General features: G+C 42.0%; 1 protein-coding gene across 1 annotated transcript in view; it reads right to left on the bottom strand.

Annotated features, from left to right (window-relative positions):
* The window catches only part of Sobp (sine oculis binding protein homolog), a 170,880-nt gene extending 169,553 nt beyond the window's left edge, over window positions 1–1,327 (bottom strand). The window contains exon 1 of the mRNA XM_029554635.1: window positions 684–1,327. Within this exon, the coding sequence (XP_029410495.1) occupies window positions 684–779 (96 nt within the window). The 5' untranslated portion in view covers window positions 780–1,327. The remainder of the gene's footprint in view (window positions 1–683) is intronic.
* Between the last annotated feature and the right edge of the window lie 23,402 nt (window positions 1,328–24,729).

The following is a 24,729-nucleotide window of genomic DNA, read 5'->3' as shown; positions in this document are numbered from 1 at the left end:
CGAACAATGGGTAGGCGGCAGCGAAGGCCGCTGCGCACACAGCCAGGCTGTGCCGGGCTTGCCGGGTCGGCTTAACTGGAAAGTGAGGCGTACAGAGGCGAGCAGCGGAGAGGAGCGGCCCGCGGCGGGGAGGCGAGCCCGCGGGCAGGATCCTCTCCCTACCCCTCCGCAAGCCCCGGGCACTGACAGCCGCGACACTGTAGCAGCTGGAGACTTGGAGCGAAGCGAGATCTTGAAACCAGGGATGAACTGGGGAGGAGGGTGGAATCCAGACATCCTGGTGCCTCAGCCGGGCGGCTCCTAACTTTGGAGGGGTCCCAAGGCTGATTCTCGAAGAAGGGGGAAAAACCCTACACCGCCCACTAGGAAAGCCTCCACGCCATGCTCTCTCGCCACTCGGGTCTGGTGCCCTCGCCCTGAAACATCTGTGCCAATCTGGGGGTTGTGAGGTTAAATAGTATGTTCCCCCCACACACACCCCATCAAATCTGAGGTTGGCAAATTTCGGGGATGCAGCCCGCGAGGTGGCCTCCGCTTTGCACCTGGAGGGGGAGCTGAGGCGTCCTGGGAATCCGAGAGAAACTGACAAGCGCGCCCGTATATCCCCCAATTCACACAACAGCCCAAAGGGAGCGGACGGAAGAAAGAGCTCGGTCACCCCAGCCCCCGAGGTCCAAAAATACCTTCATTTCCTCATTGATCTCCCTTTTCACTGGGTGAGCCGGTTTCCTGCTCCTTTTATTTTCCGGAGGTCTCCCTTCTTTCTCCATTTCTGCCATGTTTTTGTGTCTGGTTTCTGTGGAGATGAAATGGCTGCTGCCGCCGCCGGCGGTGGTGGTGGTGGTGGTGGTGGTGGCAGAGGTGGAGGTGGTGCTGATGGTGGCAAAGCTGGCGGAGGTAGCGGTGCTGGCGGGGCCGGGGCGGGGAGGGGAACGCGGGCGCTTGGAGAAGCGGGGTCCGGTCTAGCGGCGGAGAACGTCAGTGGCTGTCAGAGGGAAAGGTAGCTCGGAGAGTCTCGGGGATGCCGCCGCCGCCGCTCCAGCCTCCGCCGCCGCCACCGCCAACGCCACTGCCGCCGCTGCCCGTGCCGCCGCCGCCGCTGCTGCCGCTCCCGCTCCCGCCGCTGCCGACGCCGGGCTGCATCCTCGGTGCCCCACGGAGTCGTCAGCCATCTTCCGGCGCTCGGTAGGTCTGCATGGGCGAGGGGAGCGAGGGCCGCGCGCAGAGAGCTGCTCTGGGCGTGCGTGCGTGGATGTGTGTGCGCCCGGGAGAGCCCGCCAGCCGCGGCGCCCAGCGCCTCGGGAGAGCAGAGCCGGGGGCGGGCCGGGGGCCGGCGCGGGGAAGGGGGCGGAGGGAGGGAGCAGGGGCGCGGAGCGGGCCGAGGGAGGGGGAGAGGTGGGGGGGACTGGGCCAGCCCCCAGCTCCGGAGCGGGCGTGGCTTCCCCGTCACTGTAGACGCCGCTGCTGCGCGGCTCTGGGGGCTGCTCGCGGCCGCCTGCTATCCTCACTGGCCGGGCGCTCGGCGGCGCCCCTCGCGGCCGCCACCTCCCCGCGACGCCCGGTGCGCGCCCGCCTCTCTCCGAGCTCCGGGACCCCGCTCCAGTGGGTTTTGGGTTGCCTGGGGTATCTGTCCTAGAGGCTGCGGAGGAAAGAGGGTTCAGGGAGCAAGCCGAGCGTTGGAAGGGCGCGCAGGAGGCCTGCTTCACACCCCCACCCCCGGGGAAGGCAGAGCTAGCCGTCCGCCCCGGTCTGGCAACGCCGGGGAAACGGTAAAACCACAGCCCAGTCCCACCCCTCAGATGTCAGGATCGAGTGTCCTGCTCCGGGGGCCACCGCAGACCGCGTGGAGCCCGGAGGCCCCTTAGAGAGGTCCCCAACGCGGCGCGCCCTCCGATAGCCAGGAAGCTTTTGCCAGAGAACGTCTTAAAGTAGGACAACTAAGCCTTCAGCATCTCTCCTCTCTCTCTCTCTCTCTCTCTCTCTCTCTCTCTCTCTCTCTCCTTTTTCTCTCTCCTCCTTTCCTCTCTCTCTCCCTCCTTTTTCTCTCTCCTCCTCTCCTCTCCTCTCTCCTCTCTCCCTCCTTCCCTCCTTCCTCTCCTCTTCCTCCCTCGATCCTCCTCCCCCACGCGAGCACACTTATGCCCCGTTACAAAGCGGCATCTTTACCTGTGACCCCGCGCACACCCTAATCAGGATGCTCAGAGTTTAACAGAAAAGGTTGGGCTTAGTGGGTACCGCTGTGCGCTCGGGGTCCTGCGTAAGATCTCTCTCTCCAGGAGCACGGCGCCCTCGCCACACCCAGCGTGGACCCTCTCTTCCCACTCGGTTCCACTCTTTCCGCCTGCTCCAGAGTGGATCTCATTCTCTACGTTCTCATGTGTCCCCGCCTCCCCTTTGGCCCCCTCGGTTCATGTCCCAGGCCAAGGGGACGTTCCGCTGTGTCTGGCCCAGTCTTTTGAGTTGAGGTATTGGAGTAAACCGTTTGGTTAGACTTCTGAGACACGCGGCCCAGAAAGCTCCTACACGCTGCAAAGGGACACGTTTACGTTCCCGGCTCAGCTTTCCCGCGCCGCGACACCTTCTTATTATCTGACACAATGTGATAAAAAGAAGGGAGTGGAGGGGTGTCCATTGTTCCACTGCTTGTTATTATGAAGTGTTCATTGTGACAGTGGTGGAATTTAAAATTACACATTTTTAAGTACTTACAATGAATTCTGTGTGGGGGTGTGAGTAAGCTTTCCATTAAAAATCTCAGTTCCGCCTGTCAAGTGGGGCTCATTTGGGGTATTTTGTTGCCTAATTTGCATTTTGTCATTATTTTTTTCTTAAGGAATACTGAGCACCCCAAGTTACCTGTTTAGCATTTTAGCATAATTTTGTTTGCTACACACCAAGTTCCAAATATTTGGGAGCATACCTCGGAAAGCATCTTCTGTGTGCAGGGGCAGTGCCGGAAAGCCTGTCCTTTCCTGATGGCTGTCTAGATCCCAAGGGAGTCAAGAGGCTTAGAAAACCTTGCCGAGCTAGCTCCAGCTTGCAAGGAGTCCCCGTGAAACACTTGCACCCAGGAAAAATTTACATACTTGGGGCACTTAGCATGGATGCAAGATGGATGGAGAATGAAGAAGCACTCTGAGATACAGTGTCATGTCTGTGAGATTTTCCCAGTGGCCTCTGGGTGCATACCCAGGTGGACCCTGCTTGGGAATCCCTAGTCCTCTGACTGGGTCTGAGAATGTGCAGTAAACCTTGGCAAACCCTCTCTGACCCAGCAGGAAGAAGGATGAGAAGAACCCAAACCTCCCCTTCCCAGACCATTAACCTGATATTCCAAATGTCTATGTGGTGGGTTGCATCCTAAGAGGGGAGTATCTCCATGACACTGTTGCTGGTAGGGAAAAAGAAAGGGGGTGTCTTTGGATTTTTTTATCTGAATTTTACCCCAAACAAATAGCATGTGGATTGGAGTGAGTTTGTTCTGTTTTGTCCTCTTGGTCTTTAGCTAGAGAAATAGAAAACTTTTTAATTTTTTCAAATATTTAAAAACTACAGACACATATGGTAAAACTGTATTCAATAGGAAAGCAAAACATATTTAAGTTCCCTCTGTTTCCTTTGGTACTAGAGCCATCACAATTCACTGTTGTTCAGCTGATACAACTTGAAGGTATATACCCCAAGTCTTAAGATACAATTTCACAAGTCAAGAATAAAGTAAACAGAAAAAGTAAACTATAGCCCAGAGTTATATTTAGAAGCAGCTGTACTTCCTTTAAAGAAAATAGCCCTGCTGTTTAATAAAAATTACATTAATCAGTCACCTGTTCTTTGCAGTAATATGTCCTCCAGAAAACTGAGGTAAGAAGGTTTCATTAGAACCCAGAAATCACATCTTTACTGACAGCAGTAGCTCATAAAATATGGATGGTCTTGGGCTGAAGAGATGGCTTAGCAGTTAAGAACACTGGTTGTTCTTGCAGAAGACCTGGGTTCGAATCCCAGCACCCACATGAGAGCTAACAACTGTCCATAACTCCAGTTCCAGGGGATCTGACGGCCTCTTCTGACCTCCGCGGGCATTGCACAACACAGGTGCACTTACCTACATGCAGGCAATACACACATACACATAAAATAAAAATAATAAATAAAAATAAAAAATGCATGGTCTTGCATGAACTTAGAACTATGGTTGCTACATATTCATGAATCCAGATTTTTCTAAATGTGCTATGGATGAAGACAGTTATAACAAGAGTTACTATTTTATGCATTTGGAATTTTGAGTCAAGTAATTTTTCTTGGATAACTTTGTTGCCTGTGAGAGTTTATAACGCTATGGGTAGGAACAATAACATAAATTGTATCTGAAGACTCCTCTCCCTCCACCCCTCCTCACCCCACACACCACCCAAGCCTCCAAGTATACAATTAGTCCTCAATTTTCCCTCCTATTAACCCAATATAAGCACAGGACTGATCTTTCCTATGTTCCTGAGGTACATTTTTGTGAGTTTTTCCCTCTTCAGAGCTGTTCTTGGTGTTTATTTTAGCCTGCTTAACACATCAGAGAACAGACAGAAAGACCCAGGGTGATCTGCTTTTTTGTTATCACCAAGAACTGATTAGTGTATCCTAATTTTAAAAAACACTTAAAATATATTTTCCTGTATAGTGTTTGGAAGTAGTGTTTACCTTAAACAAGTTTTGTAACCTAGCTAAAGGTGAGGATTAAAATATGTGGAATAATTATGATGCTGAACACATTAGAGGAATTATCTGTTACTATTCATAAAACTCTATAAAGCCACTTCTGTTATCGCCATATCCCATAAGGAAGCTAAACCTCACTTATACAAGCTACTAAGACACAAGCTAATAAGCACTGGAGTTTGGATTCGTAAGTTCCTGTCCAGCCTCAGCTTTGTTGCTTTTAATACTATGCTCATCTAATTTAATGAATTCCCGTGACAATCTATATTTTACCTAATCTAAGGCCCATATTTTCACAAATCTAAGATTAAAATACATCTTATTCTGAATTCTTACTATTTTAATTGTTATCTACTATTTGCCAATGGTTTATAAACCATTGGGACTGGAGAGATGACTCAGGGGCTAAGAGCACTGGCTGCTCTTGCACAGGACCCAGGATTGATTCCCAGCACCCACATGGCAACTAACGACAGTGTGCAACTCCAGTTCTGGGGGACCTGACACCCTCTTCTGACCTCCATTGGCATTGTACAACATGGGTGCACTTACATACATGCAGGCAATACAATTCATACACATAAAAATATTTTTTTTAAAAAAACAAAGATTTGTATTGCTTGCTCTAACAAAGTCAGCTAAAGGATCTGTGTGGCTCTCATTAGCAAGTAGCCACAGGTAATGTCTTAGTACTGTCCTTCAGACCTATGAATGTATCCACAGTCACTGTAGTGAAAGTGGAGACCTGGGGAACTTCACCTGGCAGTGATGTATCCATTGGAAAGAATTTGTCACACAGACCTGACCAACCTATAGAGAAGCTGGAAAGATTAGTCCTTCCAAGTCTTCCAAAAGATAGGAAAACTAAAGACAAGTATTCAAATGTGGCCATTAGGATCCATCAGTATAAATATTAGGGATCTATTTTATTCAAACCAAATGAACCAATTGATATATTTTTAAAATTCCATTTATAAGACATTATGCAATTATGTTTAATTGCAAAGAACAAAATCCTAGACTCAATTTCAAGAACTCTCAGAAACAGCATACTTTCAGCATAGTAGCTTAACTATGGGCTATAAATAAGCTTCCAGAGGTCAGAGATGTCTGAAATTATACACAAAACCTTCATTGTGTTTTCTTCCTTGTTAATGGGTACCTGTCTGTCATGAGATGCTCAATTTGGATTTATTGTTTATTCATTCATTAATTCAGTAAATATGTGTTGAAGGTCTGGACACTGTTCTGGATGTTTGGGATCCAGGAGGAAACATGACAGACAAGTTCTCAAATCTCACAAACTGTTTGTCTTTGTGTGTGTGTGTGTGTGTGTGTGTGTGTGTGTGTGTGTGTGTGTGTGTGTATGATAATCTTGCTATGTAGCCTAGGCTGGCCTGGAGTTCAAGAGCTTCCTACCACAGCCTCCACACGGCTGGGATTATAAGCATGTGACATCATGCTCAGACCTCATGAATTTTAGACTCTGCAAAACAATACACCAACTAATGAAGAAGAGGATGTCATTTTGTTAGTAAGTTAGTTTGTTACTTTTAGGACAGGATTTATTTCACTCTGGTAGCCCAGGCTGGCTTAGAACTAACTATGTAGTCCAGACTGGCCTCAGCTTTTAAACACTGGGATTATTGCCACCATACCTTAATTTAACAGAGGAGTTTAGATTCAAATAGGTGACAAAAAGAACAATGCGGTAAAACTTCAGCTAAAATGGTCACAAAAGACCTCTATGAGGAAAAATTTTATCTGAATCAACTCAAAAAAAAAAAAAATAGAGAACTACTCATACAGAATCCAGGACCTTGCAATCCAGGAGAAAAGAGTTGCAGCCAGAATTTTAAAGGAGCTGAAGCATGGGTGCTCAGCGGGGCTGAGAACTTGCAGAGAATCCAGCTAGAGTGAAGACAGCGAGGTGAGTAGTGCAGAAGCTGTGAGAGAGGAATGCACAGCCAGATTATAGGACGCCTGTGGGGCCTAGTCAAGGAAGACGAAAGACTCTCCTATGCCTGGGAAGGCCCATGTACCTTTCTGCTTCCGCCATTTGAGTGTGTGGGCCACCTGACCATGATAAGCTTTGGCATGAAATACCAAGATAGCCTAGGTGGTCACACCCCTGAACGGAATCTTCTCTTGGAACATCTTCTCATCCTTGGCCATGCTGGGTGAAGACTACACCCTTCCCAGAAGAATGGGGATGGACCATCCTCCCATCACATACAAGAAATACTCCAGTGAGCAGTAGCTTCGTATGGACTTAAGGTTCTTTGCCTAATGAGCAACTTCATCTTTATTAGGGAACATGTCTTACTTTACTGATCAAGTCTTCATTTGTGAAATGATCGTTGTAATTTATGTCTTAGAATATTGTTGTGATGGTCACATACATTGTATTACAACAACCTTAAAGTGCACAACTTTGTGTATACAAATGTGTAGTATTTGGTATCCTAAGAATCCTTATTTCACTAAGGCCTTAGGTTTACATGTCAGGCTAATACAGCTATGTCCTTCTGAATTAGTAATTTGCCAAAATGTATTAATCTACAAAATGAGAATTTCATATACACTTTTGATACTATTACATTGTAGCCATCTGAGCACACCAGAACCCATAAATTCAAGGACAAAGCCATCTTGAGTTATAAATTTTAATTCTTCCCATCAAAACAGAAATCAAAGCCCAGTATTTATTTACTCCAAACATCTCTATGCTCAAAAAAAATGTGAAGCTCAGCTATCAAAGTGCACATCTAAATATAATAGCTTTATGTGTCATGAGCCTGGGGAAATAAATGAAGCCCACCCAAATGGGAACAGAGGCTGTCTGTCTAGAGCAAGGGGGTCAGCCACCATCGCTTGCACTTGGCAGAGATTCAATGGCAGGCTTTGGAGTGGGAAAGCTTCATAGTGGGAAGGCTTCATAGTGGGAAGGGAAAAAAAGAGAAAGAAAAGCTGCAGGTGTGTTCTGATTGGAGGTTGCTGACATGGAAAGGCTGCAGGAGAGCCAGCTGAAAAGCAAGGCATCCTACATGATTCTTTTTTAGGGAGCACATTTGGCTTTTTCTGATTAGTTGTGAGTTGGAAGGGAATTGGTAAAGAATTGGAATGCTGTCAAGCATTGATCAAGTCCAAATCATTCTGATGGCAGCCAGAGATGGTGGTTTGTCTACTCTGGCTTGCAATGCAGCTTGTGAGTCTGAGTTCTATTGTCATATGTGGTCTGGCCACTGTCCATTTTTTCTAGTCAGCCTCTCAAGCCATTAACTAGAAAATAATTTAGGTCTGACAATCAAGGAGAAACTAGATCACTAGGTGCAAGGCATCTCCCATTTGTGGGAAGATAATATTTTTATATTCCCAGCACCCATATGGCAGCTAACAACTGTCCTAACTCCAGTTCCAGGGGATTCAACACCTTCTTCTGACCTACAAGGGCATATCACAACACGGGTGCATTTACACACATGCAGGCAATACATTCGTATACATAAAATAAAAATAATAAATAAAATATTTTAAAAATAAGGCCAGGTGTGGTGGTGCATGCCTTTAATCCCAACACTTGGGAGGCAGAGGCAGGCAGATCTCTGTGAGTTCAAGGCCAGCCTGGTCTACATAGTGAGTTCCAGGACAGCTGGGGCTACAGGGAGACACTGTCTCAAAAAGACCAAAAAAAATTTTTTTAAATAAATGTTTTGTTTATATCTGTTAATTCCTTTATATCCCTTGCATTTGCCTGGGGGGGTGGGGTGGGAACAGAGGCAGGCAGATCTCTGTGAGTTCAAGTCCAGCCTGATCTACATAGTGAGTTCCAGGTCAGTTGGGGCTACAGGGGAAAAAAAAAGAAAGAAATCCACAGATCAACATGAGGTGCCTATGGCTTTTGAGTTTTATTTTTCTTTATTTTAAAATTTTTATTACAGTGTGTGTGTGTGTGTGTGTGTGTGTGTGTGTGTGTGTACGCTACATGCTATGTGGAGGTTAGAGGACACTTGTTAACTTGTTGAGGTTGGAGCTCTCATTCCACTGTGTGAGATCCAGGGATCAAACTCAGATCATTGTCAAGCTTGACAGCAAACTGAGCCATCCTGCCAGCTTCACAGTGTTTTAAAATCCTTGATTTTGAGTATCAAGACCTAATGGCATGAAGGGTTCAGATTATAAAGACTGATTGAAGAATATTAGGTTTACAAAAATGGTAAGATAAGCCAAAAGGAATTGTCCCAATTCAAAAAGAGATCACAACTCCCTGAGGCTGAGAAAAAATAGTAGTAGATGAGCAAAGGAGCTTAGATACTGGAGAGAACGTCAACATAGATTCCCAACTAAGTCCCGGTGCCCAGGAGAGGAGGAGGAACAGGTGAACAATTACTAAGTTTGAAGGACTGTGAAGATAGAAGACAGAGAGTAGGAGTGGCTTGAACCTTCCTCTCAAGAGGGACCCCAGAACAGCAGCAAGCCTTATGGAATACACTAGCCACACTAGCCACACAGTTCAGGCAGACACATGGAGGCAGGCATGGAGAAATAAAGGAATCTGACCAGAAGGTCCTAGGTGGCTGCAAGGCCTCGCCCCCTGCCATAATATATGTTTCATGTGCAGCTGCAAGTGAAATAGATGTGGCTCTGAGACACTGTAGAGTTGGGGTAACCCTGCACCCAAAGTATTCAGCTAGACACTGAACACTTTGGGGATCTGAGACTGAATTCAGGAAGTATTCCATCTCAGAGTATGACATAGCTAAGGATCAAACGCCATCCACCTTCCTAACCCCAAGTAGAGGCCAACCTGGTGAGGAAATCATAAAGAATGGGCACAAGAAAAGTTCAAGTAGCTGAGGTTATCTGGAGACTTCATTCTCACCTCCTCACATAGTAATCGTATAAAATGAAGATTGAGTTCAATTATAAAATAGAGTTCATATTTAGCTAATGCTTATGGATTTCACATTAATATGGCTCACACGTTTACTCTGTGACTCAGATTTCCTTTTATCAGCTTAAAACATGGGGTTTTCTGTCTCCTTAAGTAAATTTGGGGCATTATTTGTCTATTTTCTTTTTTTAAATTTTATTTTATTTTTATTTTTGTCTTTTTTGAGACAAGGTCTCCCAGCTGGCCTCAATCTCACTATGTAGACCAGGCTGGCCTCTAACTCACAGAGATCCACCTGCCTCTGCCTCCTGAGTGCTGGGATTAAAGGGGTGCACTATCACGACCAGCACCTGTTTGTTTTCTACATAAATAGCAACACCTCAGTGAAAATAGCTTATGGGTCTAAAGAAATATAATAAGATCAATGTAAACGCAAAACATTATTAAGCAAAAGTTAATCCAATTCTGGTAATTTATAAACTTTACCTTAGTATCTGAGTTACTTGAAGTGCCATTGCCTTCCTGATACTATTCATTGATGAAATTAAGCCTCTCTCTCTGTCTCTTTCTCCCTCCATCCCTATTTGTTTTTTGACACACAGTCTTGCTATGTAGCACCATCAAACCTGGTATTAACTATGTAGCCCAAGCTCGCCTTGAACTCATGGAAATTGTCCCTCAGTCTCCTAAATTCTGGGACTTCAGGCATGTGCCAATATGCCCAGATTTAAAAGTCTCCTCTTTATTTGATTTATATTAATGTGGGCTTATAGTACTATAATTTCCCTTAGATATATCATCAAATGCTCTTATAATTATTAGACCTCCGATAAACCTTGTTGAGCCATACACCAATTACCAAGTATTGAACTCCTTATGTGAGCCAAGTACCTTGCACATATTATGTCATTTACTTCTTATAATCATCCTTGAGAGTAACATTGATCCTACACCTTAGGAAAGTGAGGTCGAGCACAGGCCCCACCAGGAAGGAACAGGTCTAGGATAAAATCCTAGAGTGCTGACTCTCCAAAAGGTGAGATGTGGTTTGACCTACACCACAAAGCTGCTCTTCTCTGATCAGCCCTTTTAATACTTTTGAGGTAGAAATCAAACTCATAGAGGGGGTAAATAATTGTAATTTCTTCTTTATTCTAATTTATATATGGCTGTTATGGAAACTAAAACAGCCATCATAAAACAATCTTTCAAAAATAACATACTACATGTTAATATTCTATAACCATAAATGGTATTGAGTAAATAGAGGACTGATATCTATGTTTTGACCTACCTCCTTTGAGAAACATTACGTATAGCAAGAAACATTTTTCTATCACAGAAAATTTGTCTCCAATGTGCTGTTGGGCCATAAGTTGTCTCTTTATTACATCCCAGAGGGAGGAAGTTGAGTGGAAAAGTCTCTGTAGTTTAAGAATAAAAGTACATTATATATTTCAGTGGAAGAAAAATCTGTCAGAAACTAAGTAGATAAATTAAGATTTCTATACTAAGTCTTGGAATAGAGACTATACATTTGGGCTTTTAAAAATTGCATTAAAGCTACTAAATCCATACACCAGATGCTAAGGAAGAATTCTTGTCTCAACTATTTTTTTTTGTAGCCCCACCTGGCCTGGAACTCACTACATAGACTAGGCTAGCCTTGAACTCACAGAGATCTGCCTGTCCCTGCCTCCCAAGTGCTGGGACTACCAGGGAAGCATTGATAGGATGAGGTAAGGAAATCCAGGTACTATGACCTGGAAGTTGTACTCTTGAAGAAAATCTCAGGATATTCAGTATGGAAAATGCTGAAGTCCTAAGCAAGAAAACAAAGCAAAACAAACTAAAAACCCAGCCTAAGAGAGAGAATGAAACACAAGACTTAAGACAGAGTATACACTGGAGTGTGCTTTTTATGTGCTGAATGATAGAGTTTAGTGATCAGTACACATGGGTACTTACATAAAATTTTAGTCATAATAAAATATAGTATTTATCAAATGCTTCTCTATGCAGCATGGACTGTGCCAAGTGCTTTATACAGATTATTCAATGTTCACAACACCAAGACACTGCTATTGGTTATGGTCCCATTTGACATATGAGCAAGTGGAGGCTTAAAGAGATTGTTGATTTGCAGGAAGATACACCCCAGCAAGTGGCCCAGTCTGCTCCCTTACAGTACTGATGGGTTATCAGCCAGGGTTCCTGCTCATAAGCAACAAAAATAAACTTTGTCTAAAGCAAAATCAAATGAAACTGAAAGAATCCATTATTGGGAGCTGGGCGTGATGGCACGCCCCTTTAATCCCAGCACTCAGGAGGCAGAGGCAGGTGGATCTCAAGGCCAGCCTGGTCTACATAGCGAGCTCCAGGCCAGCTGAGGCCACAGGGAGACCCTGTTTCAAAAAGACCAAAGTAAAGAGAGAACCCACTATTGGATGCATGTATCCAAAGGCACTGATGCCTCTGTGCTGGAAGGACAGCTGTACTCGTGTGTTTACTGAAGCACTGTTCAGATGGGTCAAGACATGGGTTTGTAAACTGATACATGAATAAGGAAAATATATACAACAGAATCAGCCAGACACATTTTCTTCTGTGGTTCCTCCGCCCCCGGTTTTGTTCTTTTTCAGAACCTTTTTTTTTTTTTTTTTTTTTTGTCTTTTTGAGACAGGGTCTCCCTGTAGCCCCAGCTGGCCTGGAACTCACTATGTAGACCAGGCTGGCCTTGAAGTCACAGAGATCCGCCAACATCTGCCTCTCGAGTGCTGAGATTAAAGGCGTGCGCCACCATGCCCAGCTGCTGTCAATTGGAAAATACAATGCTCATTGTCAGATCGGTCACCCTGTTTATCGCTGTCCCCTGATACTGGCATAACGCTTCCAGAAGTTTTTCTTTTTTTATATTTAAAATGTTACTTTTCTGTATGATGTGCATACAAGTCTCCTGTAACTTTTCTTAAACTTTTTAGTGCTGTTTCTAGTAAATTCCTGTAAATGAGAATGAGCCCAAATGTAAGTAGTTTTAGCTTGTTTTTTTCAATGCTGGCCTCAACACCACAGAGTAAAAAAAAAAAAAGATAGAAAGTACTCTCCTAATCATGGACCCTTCTCCCAGCACATTTGTTTTGTTTTCATAATAAAAAAGGAGGAAAAAAAAACCCAAAAGGAAAAAAAAGAATACTCTTCAGCAAAAAAAAAAAAAAAAAAAAAAAAAGTGAAATCCTGTGATTTTTCAGCAACATGGGTGAGACTAGAGGACATTGTGCTAAGTGAAATAAGTTGGGAGTAGGCAAATACTGCAGGTTCTCACTCATAAATAGAAGCTAAAAAGTTTATCTCAAAGAAACTAAGAATAGATTCTTACTTACCAGAGCTCATTTATCTATGGTGTTACAAATCTTCACAATCCAAACATATTACTAGGAATTTCAGTGGCAAGGTATGAAAATAAAGGTTGATGGGACTTTTAAAGGCTTAAGCACAGCTAGTTGGAAATTTAAATGAACAATAACATTTCATTTCCTAAGCATCCTTTTTACTATACGTTAAAAAACTTATCTTGAAGAAGTAAGAGTATAGATAGTATAGATTCATGGTTACCAGAGAAGGTTGAAACTAGGTGGGAGGAGGAAGGTTTCAATTTGATTAAGAAAAATCTTTTTAATAATTGTAGTTGTATTTGCTCTTGTTCAGGGGCAGAGGATATTAAAGGCAGTGTGCCAAGGCTTGCGTGTGGAGATCAGAGGGCAACCTTTGAGAGTTAGTTCTCTCCTTCTACCACAGGTTCCACAGAGATTGAACTCAGGTCATCAGACTTACTTGGCAAGCCCTTTTACCTGGTGAGCCATTTCACAGGTCCAAGAAGAATAACTTTTAATGTTCTAGAGCATGGTAGGATAACTATGGTAGACAACAATTATTTGAACATTTTAAAATAGCTAGTACATGTGGGCTGGAGAGATGGCTCAGTGGTTAAGAGCACTGGCTAATCTTGTAGAGAACCCGGGTTCAATTCTCAGCACCCACATAGCAGCTAACAGCCATCTGTAACTCCAGTTCCAGGTGAATCTACCACTCTCTTCTGACTTCCTCAGGCACAACATGGGTGCATTTACATACATGCAGGCAATACACTTATACACATAAAATAAAAATAATAAATAAAATAGCTACTGGAGAGGATTTTGATTGTGCCCAATGTAAAGAAATGATAAATACGTAAGGTAGCAGATATGCTGGTTACCATGATCTGATCATAGCATATAACATGCATGTACTGATATGTCATACTGAGTCCCATAAATATGTACAAATGCTATGTGTCAATAAAAATAAATATATATATTTTTTTTAATTAGAAGGAAGGGGGTAAGGAGCTCATAAAACTCAGGAGACTGGAGAGCAGGGTGAGGGGCTCAGGAGCCCATGCCACAAGAAGACTTTAGCCAATGATTCTCTAGGAATCACCATAACACACCAAGCCACTTCATAAGCTGCCCTAAATGCTCTTCCTTTATCTTAAGGGACACAGACTTGGGAGAAGGCCCAGCTATTAGAGACCCTGCTCCATATGCCAGGGTGTGTGGAGAATGAGATTCAAATCCTTTACTTCTATAGTAAAAGCTATGGTTCCTGTGTTCCAACAAAACCAGGCTTAGTGAGGAATGCCCCCCAAAGATCAGGACAATGTCACCTCAGATTATTCACAGCAACCACTTTGGAGCAAATCATTCCATTAAGAAAGTAAATGTAGGTCTGTGAAATAATTTTTAAAAGTCAGGCAAAGGTTGAATTATGCAAACATTAAATATTGCAAATCAAAACCTTAGTGACCTAGAAATTCATACTAATAGATATATTTGCAATCTCTAAATGCAAACTTTAAAAGGCAAATTTGGTAACCCATATGCTAAGCATCAATTAATTAGGATGCTTAGGGAATGAAATGTTCTTGTCAGCTTAAATTTCTAACTAGCTGTGATTAAGCCTTTAAAAAGATCCACAGACCTTTAGATTTCAGTTCTTGCCACTGAAATTCCTAATCACATATTTGGATTGTGAGGATTTTTGCAATGCCTCAGAATTATTGATGCCACTATGTGGAATTGTAAAGTGCAGTGGGCATGGACTGGTCTGTGTATAGATCCTAGGGTATGTGTCCATTTATACATTTTGTTAACCAGTCTTCTGGAGTGAGCTTCCCTTTTGTCTTCTCCATTGTGTAAATATCGGGTAAAGTGGAAGATTTATTTCTTTCTTTTAAACAAGCATTGTATTTGGAGACTACTAAGTACAACCACACCAATAAGCACTGTGAACATAAACATAAATGATAAAGGTGGTTTTTAATTTAATAATTTTTTTGTTTTTCAAAATAATATTTTATATAGTTTGAAAGTTTCATACATGTATATGAAGCATCTTGATCATAACCACCTCCAACTCCCCCTTGTCTGACACCCCCCAAAACCCATCCCTATCACATCTCCCTCCCCATACTTTGTCTTCCTTTCTTCCTTTCTCTCTTAACCAACAGAGACCAATTGATACTGCCTATATGTACATGGGTGTGGGGTCATCCACTGGGGCTTGGGCAACCTACATGGCCACACCCCCAGCAGCCATCAGCTGCAAGGGCAGTGAGTAGACAATTGCCAGATAAGAGAGGAGAAAGAGGATTTTAGACAGAAAGAACAAGATGTAGAAAATTTTTGAGATGTGATTGTATGCATGGAGTTAAGAGAAAGGCAAATAATTCAGTGTGCTTATGGTGAATGTGTCAAGGGAAGTTGTGCAGTTACCCCATGGGTAAAACAGGTCCAGATTATGAGGCCCCATTTATCATTCTAAAAGGACATGGACTGTTTATCTTGGGAGTTCTTGAAGCCAGAGAATATTAAAATATGGTAGTGAGTGAGGGGCTGTAACTCAGTGGTAGAGCACTGGCCTAGCATGTGGGAGGCCCTGGTTTGCTTCCAAGTGCCACAAAAGCAGATAAATAAAATAAAATAAAAGAGTGATAAAATCACATGTGTAGGATAGAAAAATCAACCAGACAACAACAAATAATTCAGAGGGAAAGAGCAGTGGTAGGGAATTGTATAAGAAGTCCAAGAGGCAATAAATGAGTTTAGAGTAGTGCAGTAGTGATTGGGAGGGATAGGGATTTTTCTCCCTGAGATTTACCTTATCCACAGATGTCTGTATGTATGTATTATCTGTTACTATAACATGAGAGACAGTAAAGAAATGAATATTTTTGAATAATAGGGCCCACTGCATAATAACATCATATTTTGAAAAGACAACAACGATAATTACATTTCTATTTGTTCATTGAATAAAAGGAGTGGTGGGGCCCTAGGAGACCTCCTCTAGCCAAACCACGACATATGAATGGCCTGCCCTGCAGGAACCCAGAAGAGCAGGCCCTCTTACCCTTGCCCCAACTCTTCTTTCCCTCTAGGAACTCTTTCCAGCCTACCTATCACACATGGCCCAGCCCAGCACAGATCAGATAAGGCAGTATGCCTCCCACTTGGCTGCCTCTGCCCCCTCTTCCACCTTGTGAGTCCTCTCCAGCTGCCCTCCAGTATCAGCCATGCCCCGTGCCATGTAGACCCAGGCAGGCAGTATCCCCACCCCAAATACTTCTAACTCTTGCCCCTCACCTTGGGAGACCATACTCAGTAAGGCAGCCTGCTTACCCAGACATACCTCCAGCTTCCTCAAGCCATCCATTCCTCTGCTCACCTCCAATCTCTGGCCCAGTAAGCTGAAAACAAATAGCAAAAGACACAATAGCTTATTTTGAGATTCCCAGGTCCATCATAAAATAAACAATATGGAAAACTAAAACAACATGTCCCCTGAAAAATCACTAATCCCATAGTAATGATCCTCAAGGAGAACAACTCAGATGAAATTCAAGACATGGAATTCAAAAGAACAGTTTTAAAGATGCTCAGCAAATTCAAAGAATGTATAGAAGACATGAACAAATACCTGAATGAACTGAGATTAGGAATGAACTAACTGAAGCCCAAGAAAACACAAACACCTGAATGAATTAAGGAAGACAATTAAAGACATGAAAATATAATGCAATAAAGAGATGGAAATACTGAAGAAAACCTAAACTACAAGAAATAAGAAATTAAAAGTCAATTAAATAAAAACGCAATGGAAAGCCTCATTATGTAGATTATGTGGAAGACAGAATATCAGGATTTGAAGACAAGGTAAAGGAATTGGATAATTCATAAGAAAATGATAAATTAAATATATATATATATCATCAACAGAGCATACAGAATCTTTCACACCATGAAAAGACCAAATCTATGAATTATAAGCAGAGGAGGAGAATTCTAGGTCAAAGGCATAGGAAATACTTTCCACAAAATCATAAAAGGGGCTGGGAAGGTGACAGAACTCAGGAGACAGAAGCAGGTGGATTTCTGTGAGATCAAGGCCAGCCTGGTCTACATGGTGAGTTCTAGGCCAGTTGGAGCCACAGGAAGACCCTGTCTCAATAAATAAATAAAAAATAAAATAAATGTAATTCATCACATAAATGGACTCAAAGATAGAAATCACACGATCATCTCAATAGATGAAAAAAGGGCCTTCAATAAAATCCAACATCCCTTCATTTAAAAAAAGTCATGGAGAGGCCAGGGATAGAGGGAGCATGTCTTAACATAATAAGGGCTATGTATCACAAACATATAGCCCCTATCATACTAAATGGAGAGCAACACAAAGCATTCACACTAAGCTCAGAAACAATATAAGGGTGTCCACTCTCTCCACTCTTATCAATGTAATGCTCAAAGTATTAGCTAAAGCAATAAAACAAGAGAAGGAAATAAAAGGGATACAAAAAGAAGCCAGTGTATCCTTTGATTATGATTTGATCCTATACATGAGACCCTAAAGACTCCACAAGACAAATAACAAAAATACAGAGCTGATAAATAATTTCAGTGAGGAGGCTGAATACAAAGTAGTGCATGAAAATCAGTAGCCTCCCTATATACCAATGACAAACATAATGAAAAGAAATTTGTGAAACCATTCCATTCACAATAGCCACCAAAAGATAACATACCTTATCTGGGCCTGGTGGTGCATGCCTTTAATCCCAGCACTCGGGGGGCAGAGGCACAGAGATCTCTATGAGTTTGAGGCCAGCCTGGTCTACATAGTGAGTTCCAGGCCAGCTGGGGCTACAGGACAACCCGATCTCAAAAAGACCATAGTAAAAATAAAATTTAAAAAAAGATAACATACTGAGGACAAACCTAACTGAGGGAATGGAAGATGCCTACAATGAATCTTTAAGACACTAAAGAAAGAAATGAGAAAGACTCTAGAAGATGGAAAGATCTCCCATGTTCATGAATCAGAATCAGTTTTTTGGAAAAGACCACACTACAGGGCTGGAGAGATGGCTAAGCAGTTAGGAGCACTGGTTGTTCTTGCAGAGGACCCAGGTTCAGTTCCCAGCACCCACATGGTGGCTAATAACTACTATGTCCATAACTTTAGTTCCAGGGGATCCAATGCTCTCTTCTGTCCTCTATGGGCATCACACGCATGGGTGCTTTAAATACATGCAGGTAAAACACTCATACACATAAAATAAATTAATTTTTTAAAGTTTTAAAGGCCATACTACAAAAAGCAATTACAGATTCAATGCAACCCCAATCAAGATTCCAGGAACATTCTGTACAGACACAGAAAAAGACAATCTTGCCAGATGTGGTAATTCTTGTCTTTAATTTGAGCACTTTGCAGGCAGAAGCAGGTGGATGTCTCTCAGTTCCAGGTCATCCTGGTCTACATAGAGAATTCCAGGCCAGCCAGGGCTACATGATGAGACTCTAGCAGAAGGAAAGAAAGAAAGAAAGAAAGAAAGAAAGAAAGAAAGAAAGAAAGAAAGAAAGAAAGAAAGAAAGAAAGAAAGGGAGAGAGAGAGAAGGAGGGAGGGAGGGAGGAAGGAAAGGAGGGAGGGAAGAAGAGAAGGAGGAAGGAAGGAAGGAAGGAAGGAAGGAAGGGACCAAAGAAAGAATGAGGGGAAAAAAGGAGGGCTATGGAACTAAATGGAAAGTTCTCAAAAGAAGAAATACAGATATCTAGGAAACATTTTTTAAGTGTTCAGAATCTTTAGCCATCAGGAAAGTCATTGAAACTACTTTAAAATTCCATCTCACCCTAGTCAGATGGTCGGTGTGGATGTGGGGAAAGGGAATTCCTTACACACTGATAGTAGGAGTATAACCTAGTACAGCCACTTTGGAAATCACTCTGAAGGATCCTCAAAAGACTATATGACCCAGCAATACCACTCCTGGGCATATGCCCAAAGGAATTTATATACTACTACAGAGACACTTACACATTCATGTTCATTGCAACTCTGTTCATTATAGGTCGGAAATTCAATCCACTAGATGTCCATCAACTGGTGCTGGGATCAAAGGTGTGTAGCACCATGCCTGGCCTCTAAAATCTTAAAATGATTACAGTCCTAGTCAGTGACTTCACTTCAATGGCCAGAGAGACCCAAAGACAGAACCCACCACTGCACATATCCCAAATTCCTGATCCACAGGGGGGCGGAAAAGGTAGTAAATGTTGATTTTAAGTTTCTATATTGGGGGGCAGGTTGAGAAACAAGGATAGCTAATATATTTCCATTACAATCCAAACCCCTTACTATGGCTTACATGGCCCTGCACAGTCAGGCTTCTGCCTGTATTACTAACCTTACCACTCACTTGTGGGAAAAAAAAAAACAAAAAAAACAAAAAAAAACAACTATGTATCCCTTAACTACTTATCTCTTTCTTGATTAGAAATAGAGTCAGCAAATTTTATCAAGTTACATGGATCTCAGGTAGTAACTACGTTCCCTCACTTCCTTCACAGCTATATATGTCATATGACAAAATTCTGACCATGGAATTCGAGCCAAATGACATGTGTAACTTCCCAATTGTGTCTTTAAATAGAAGTGATGTGCCTTCTACACCACTCCCCTCGCTCCTTTTGACTGGAATATGCATGTGGAAGCTCTAGCAGCCAGCTCAACCTCAAGATGGAAGTTACATAAAATAGCAAAGCACCAAGACAGCCAGCAAGGCTCTAAGCCTTCAGCACCATCAAGCCAGGGCTGACTGTTGGAGCTTTTTCATTTTTATGAGGAAAATATAAGGCTGCATCATGTATGTAAGTCATCGTGTTTGGGGATCTTTTCATTACAATCTTTGTTCTAACTTACACCTTGCTCCCTTTTCACCATATTCTACCCACAGTGGTCTTCTTTTTCCTCTTCTGCTACTCTGAGACCTTTGTTCCTGCTAGTCTGTTTGGAATGTTTTCCCACAGGTCTTCATATGACTGACTCCTTGCCATTAAATTTTACTATTCCATCTAAACTAACCTTAGTTTACTACCCTGAAACTGGGAGCTCTTCATGGTTGCCATCTGCACCTGAACATTTCTCATTTATCTGCCTATTGTCTGCCACTTTTCCACTCATGTGCTCAAGAACTTTGGCTGTCAAGAAACTCCAATGGACTCTCATATAGACTTTTGAAAATTGCTCTGTTCTGACTTTTTTCTAGTTCCCTGTCTAGAACTTGCAATGCTAATTACTCCTGCCTTTGTTTCTCCTTCACATCTCCTATTCATGATTCAAAGACTTTCTTTTCCCCTTAGAGATAAGAGTTATGCAATTTGGGTGTCTTTTAGATAGACCCACTAAATTGCCTCACACTGCGTCCTTGTTCAGCATGGAAGAAGCCAGAGCAGTCTACATCCCTATTCTCTATTCACAATTTGGGTAACCCCTTCAGAGGGTGATGTGATAAGAATAGTATGTAGAAATTGGCTAGGGAGTTAGGGTAAAAAGCTCCCAAAGAAAAGTAACCAGTTTCTTTCTTGGCTTAAAGTCAAAATGTCCTTGCGCCTCTTAGCAACCTCGTCTGTATCAGAGTCTAGAAATTCCAAAAGTATTAGGAGCTCTTGTTAATCCTTAAAAGATTTTAGGATTACCTCTTCAGAGGGGGGAATATTAGAGTAGCCAAAAGCCACATAAAAAATAAATAAATAAATCAAAGAAGAAAAGAGTACATGAAGTTATCAGAAAAAAGTGATGGGAGATATGGGAGGAGTTGGAGGGGAGGGAGCGGGCATGGATTTGATCAAAACACCTTATATGCATGTATGAAATTCTCAATAAATTATTTATTTAAAAAAAAACTTTGGCTGCTATCTTTCCTGCTGAATTTCCAGTGGTAAGAAAGGGTATTCACATAGTAGGTGCCCTAAAAATATTTGTTGCATAAAAAATCAAATGATCTGCCACCCAGGGCTCAGGGACCATTACAGAAAGGGAACAGAATGTCTGTAAGAGCCAGGAGTGGTAGATGACCCCAAGGAAATAGAGTTTTCCAGACGACTGGGAAGTTACTCATATGAACTTGCAGCAATGGTGATAGCATGGATAAGACCCATGCAAGCTCAAACCAGACAAAAACCCAGCATAGAAGGGAGGAAATGGGGAAGAAGTCCTAACCTTAGCTGAGAAACTATTGGCAACCGATAACTACTGGGAGAAGGAGAGTTGGTTTTCTTTAAGGGAGTGACACTAGATAGGCTGACCAGGCTCCAGTGGATGGGCTCACACTGAGGGACATATGGAGTCACAAACTTGGGTCAATAGGCCTTAAATTTTTGACCGAAATCTGCATATATGCATGAAATCTGGTGGGGGAGCTATTGGGAGTGCAGATAGTTAAGGGGGGGGGTCTAAACATAATTAAGTTGTATGAAATCCACAAAAAAATCAATAAAATGAAACAAACAAATGCAGTCTACAATGCATATACTTGGAATTCTGGCTTTTAAAAGCATTTTAAGTGGACTTATTTATGAATTAGCTCACTGAGATTCTGGGCTAACAATTTATGCATTAATGTTAAGTGTAGGTAATTGTATTATCACCATAATTTTAAACATTCAATTTTTATTTAAATAATTATTATTGATTTCCTAGGAAAGACAACAGAATATGTAATTTCAATAAAGTATATCTTTTTACATTAAAGATTCTCAATATGCAGGGCTGGAGAGATGGCTCAGCAGTTAAGGACACTGTTCTTGCAGAAGACCCAGGTTTGTATCCCAGTACCCACATGGCAGTTAACAACTGTTCATGACTCCAGTTCCAGGGTATCTGACAGCCTCTTTGTCCTCCACATGCATTGCAGGACACAGGTGTGCTTACCTACATGCAGGCAATACACGCATACACATAAAAATTTTTTTAAAAATAAAAAAATTCACAACATTCACAATTGGTTTAAAAAAGAAAGAAAAACCAAATGAGTTAATTATGAGTTAATAGTCAACAATGCTATGAATACAGTCCTCCAACCACTTTCCCATAATTCAATCTCCTTTACCTACAAAATTAGGTAATAATAATGAGCTAACTAAGGGTTAACAAAAGTGTATCAGTAAGTCTCCTTATCCCCATCAAGTGTTTTGATTTAAGGAGGGAAAAAACAAATCCCCAAAAAACAATACATAAGTCTCTGTCTTTATAAAGCTCAACCAGAAAAAAAGTAGTTCATAAAATAGTATGCCTAGAGACTCTCTCAAACCTTAAATATCATAATATAGTTTATTACACTGACTCTAAGATACCAACTACTGTAAAATACACCATTGTTTTATGTACCATGAGAAAAGGAAAAATGCTGCCATGGTAAATTTTGTTGCTGTTCCCAATTTCTATCCCCACATGCCTTCTCAGCTTTACAGTGGGTAGAACACACATCTGTACTCCATTGTCAGGCCTGGCCATGTGACTTGCTTTGGCCAATTGAATGTAAGTGGACATGACAAAGACCATATCTGAGCAGCTTTACATGTATTTGCAAAATTTGAATCAGCTTTTGTTCCTTCACCCGGAGTCCCAGATTGTGGCTAGTCCTTCTGCCTGGATTCTAAAGCAACATGTATAGCTGTGTAGAGCTAAACTCAATCCAGTCAAATCAACCATAACATACTCATAGTCCTCATATATGTACACACACACACACACACACACACACACACACACACACACACACACCAAAATAGGTGTCACTAAAAAGCCACTGAGATAGTGATAATCACAACAAACACTATAGCAATTAAACTACACTTGTCATCAATTGTAATTTACACCCTGATTTCAGAGATGTTAAAATGTGATCAAATCCATGTCTGAGAAAACAGCAAAATATTGGTGTGTGTATGTATTCATATATTACATACCAGTATAAGATATATGCCCACTTACCCTGATACTACATACATGATGGTGTAGAGTTAATATTTATAATAAGAGTTTTCTTTTAATTTTTCTTTCTTTATATGTATGGGTGTTTTACCTACATGTATGTAAGTAACCCATGGAGGCCAAAAGAGGGCGTCGGATTCCCTGGTACTTTTGGATGATTGTTAGCTGCCATTGTGGGCACTGGGAACCAAACCATGGTCTTCTGCAAGAGCAGCCAGTGGTGTTGGTAGATGTGCATAAAAGCAAATGAAAACACATAATACCAGGCTTGGAACTGGCACACTATGACTTCTACCCACATTCTGTTAACTAAGGGAGATAAGAATGTTTGTCAAACTGAAGCATATGTACGCATATGTATGCATTTTACATCCATTTTAATTTTTATTCCTTCTTAAATTTTACTTGCTCTTTTCTGTTTACCTCTATTTTTTTCTTCTTTTCTCTTTTCTTTTCTTTCTTTCTTTTTTTTTTTTTTGTCTTTTTGAGACAGGGTCTTCCTGCAACCCCAGCTGACCTTGAACTCACTATGTAGACCAGGCTGGCCTTGAACTCACAGAGATCCTCCAGCCTCTGCCTCTTGCAGAGAGCTGGAACTAAAAGCATGCACCCCATGCTTATATTCCACCTCTGTTTTTAAAATGAAGAAACCAAGATTCAGAAAAGCTAAAAAACTTGCTCACAGATACAGTTCAGAAAGAATGAAACCAGGCATGGTGGTGCACACCTTTAATCCCAGCACCCGGGAGGCAGAGGTAGGCAGAGGCAAGCTGGGGCTACAGGGAGACCATGTCTCAAAAAGATACAGATACAGATACAGATACAGGTACAGATACAGGTACATGTACAGGTACAGATACAGGTACAGGTACAGATACAGGTACAGGTACAGGTACATGTACAGGTACAGGTACAGGTACATGTACAGGTACAGGTACAGATACAGATACAGGTACAGGTACAGGTACAGGTACAGGTACAGGTACAGGTACAGATACAGATACAGGTACAGGTACAGATACAGAGATAGATATAGATTTTTTTTAAAGGAGGAAAGTGGGGAATCAATGAATAGCCAGCTCCACACCCAGGTGTTTTTTTAAAGACTGAGATGTTGGCCAGGTTCATGTGGCTTAGGGGTCTCACAGCACACACAGACTATTTTTTAACTTCTTATGCATCTTATACCATAACTACTTTAACATTTTTAAATGTTTATTATGTATTTACTTGCTTATTCATGTATTCATTTGTGTGTATATGTGCACATGCACATGCCACAGCAGGTATGTGGAGGTCAGAGGACAACTTGTGGGAGTTGGTTCTCTCCTTCCACCATGTAGGTGCTAGGGATTAAACTCAGCGGGTCAGGTTTTGAGCCACCACAGCCATTGGCCTGCCACAACTACTTTAGAAGAACTTTTTTCTTCTTTCTCCAATAGAAAAATAATCTAATGCCATGTGATAGAACTAGGTCAGTGTTACAAACAACATCCAGACCTACTGGGAGACTCCCATTTCTCTAGCTCCTTTATTATGATTCCAACTTCAGGCTGCAACTCTAGCCGTTTATCTCCCTATAGCATAAGTATAAACCCCAACCATCTCCCAAGATAAAAATCCAAATAGCTACAAACATGAAGTAAATAATTCTGAACTGTTGAATATTAAGAATTTTGCTGATTTTATTAGATGTAATTGTACTGGAGTTACATTTTTTAAAGAAAGCCTTTATTTCTGATAT

Source organism: Nannospalax galili, unplaced genomic scaffold (assembly GCF_000622305.1).
Source record: "Nannospalax galili isolate Female #2095 unplaced genomic scaffold, S.galili_v1.0 scaffold324, whole genome shotgun sequence".
Classification (NCBI taxonomy): Eukaryota; Metazoa; Chordata; class Mammalia; order Rodentia; family Spalacidae; genus Nannospalax; species Nannospalax galili.
This window is presented reverse-complemented; position numbering and strand designations above follow the sequence as displayed.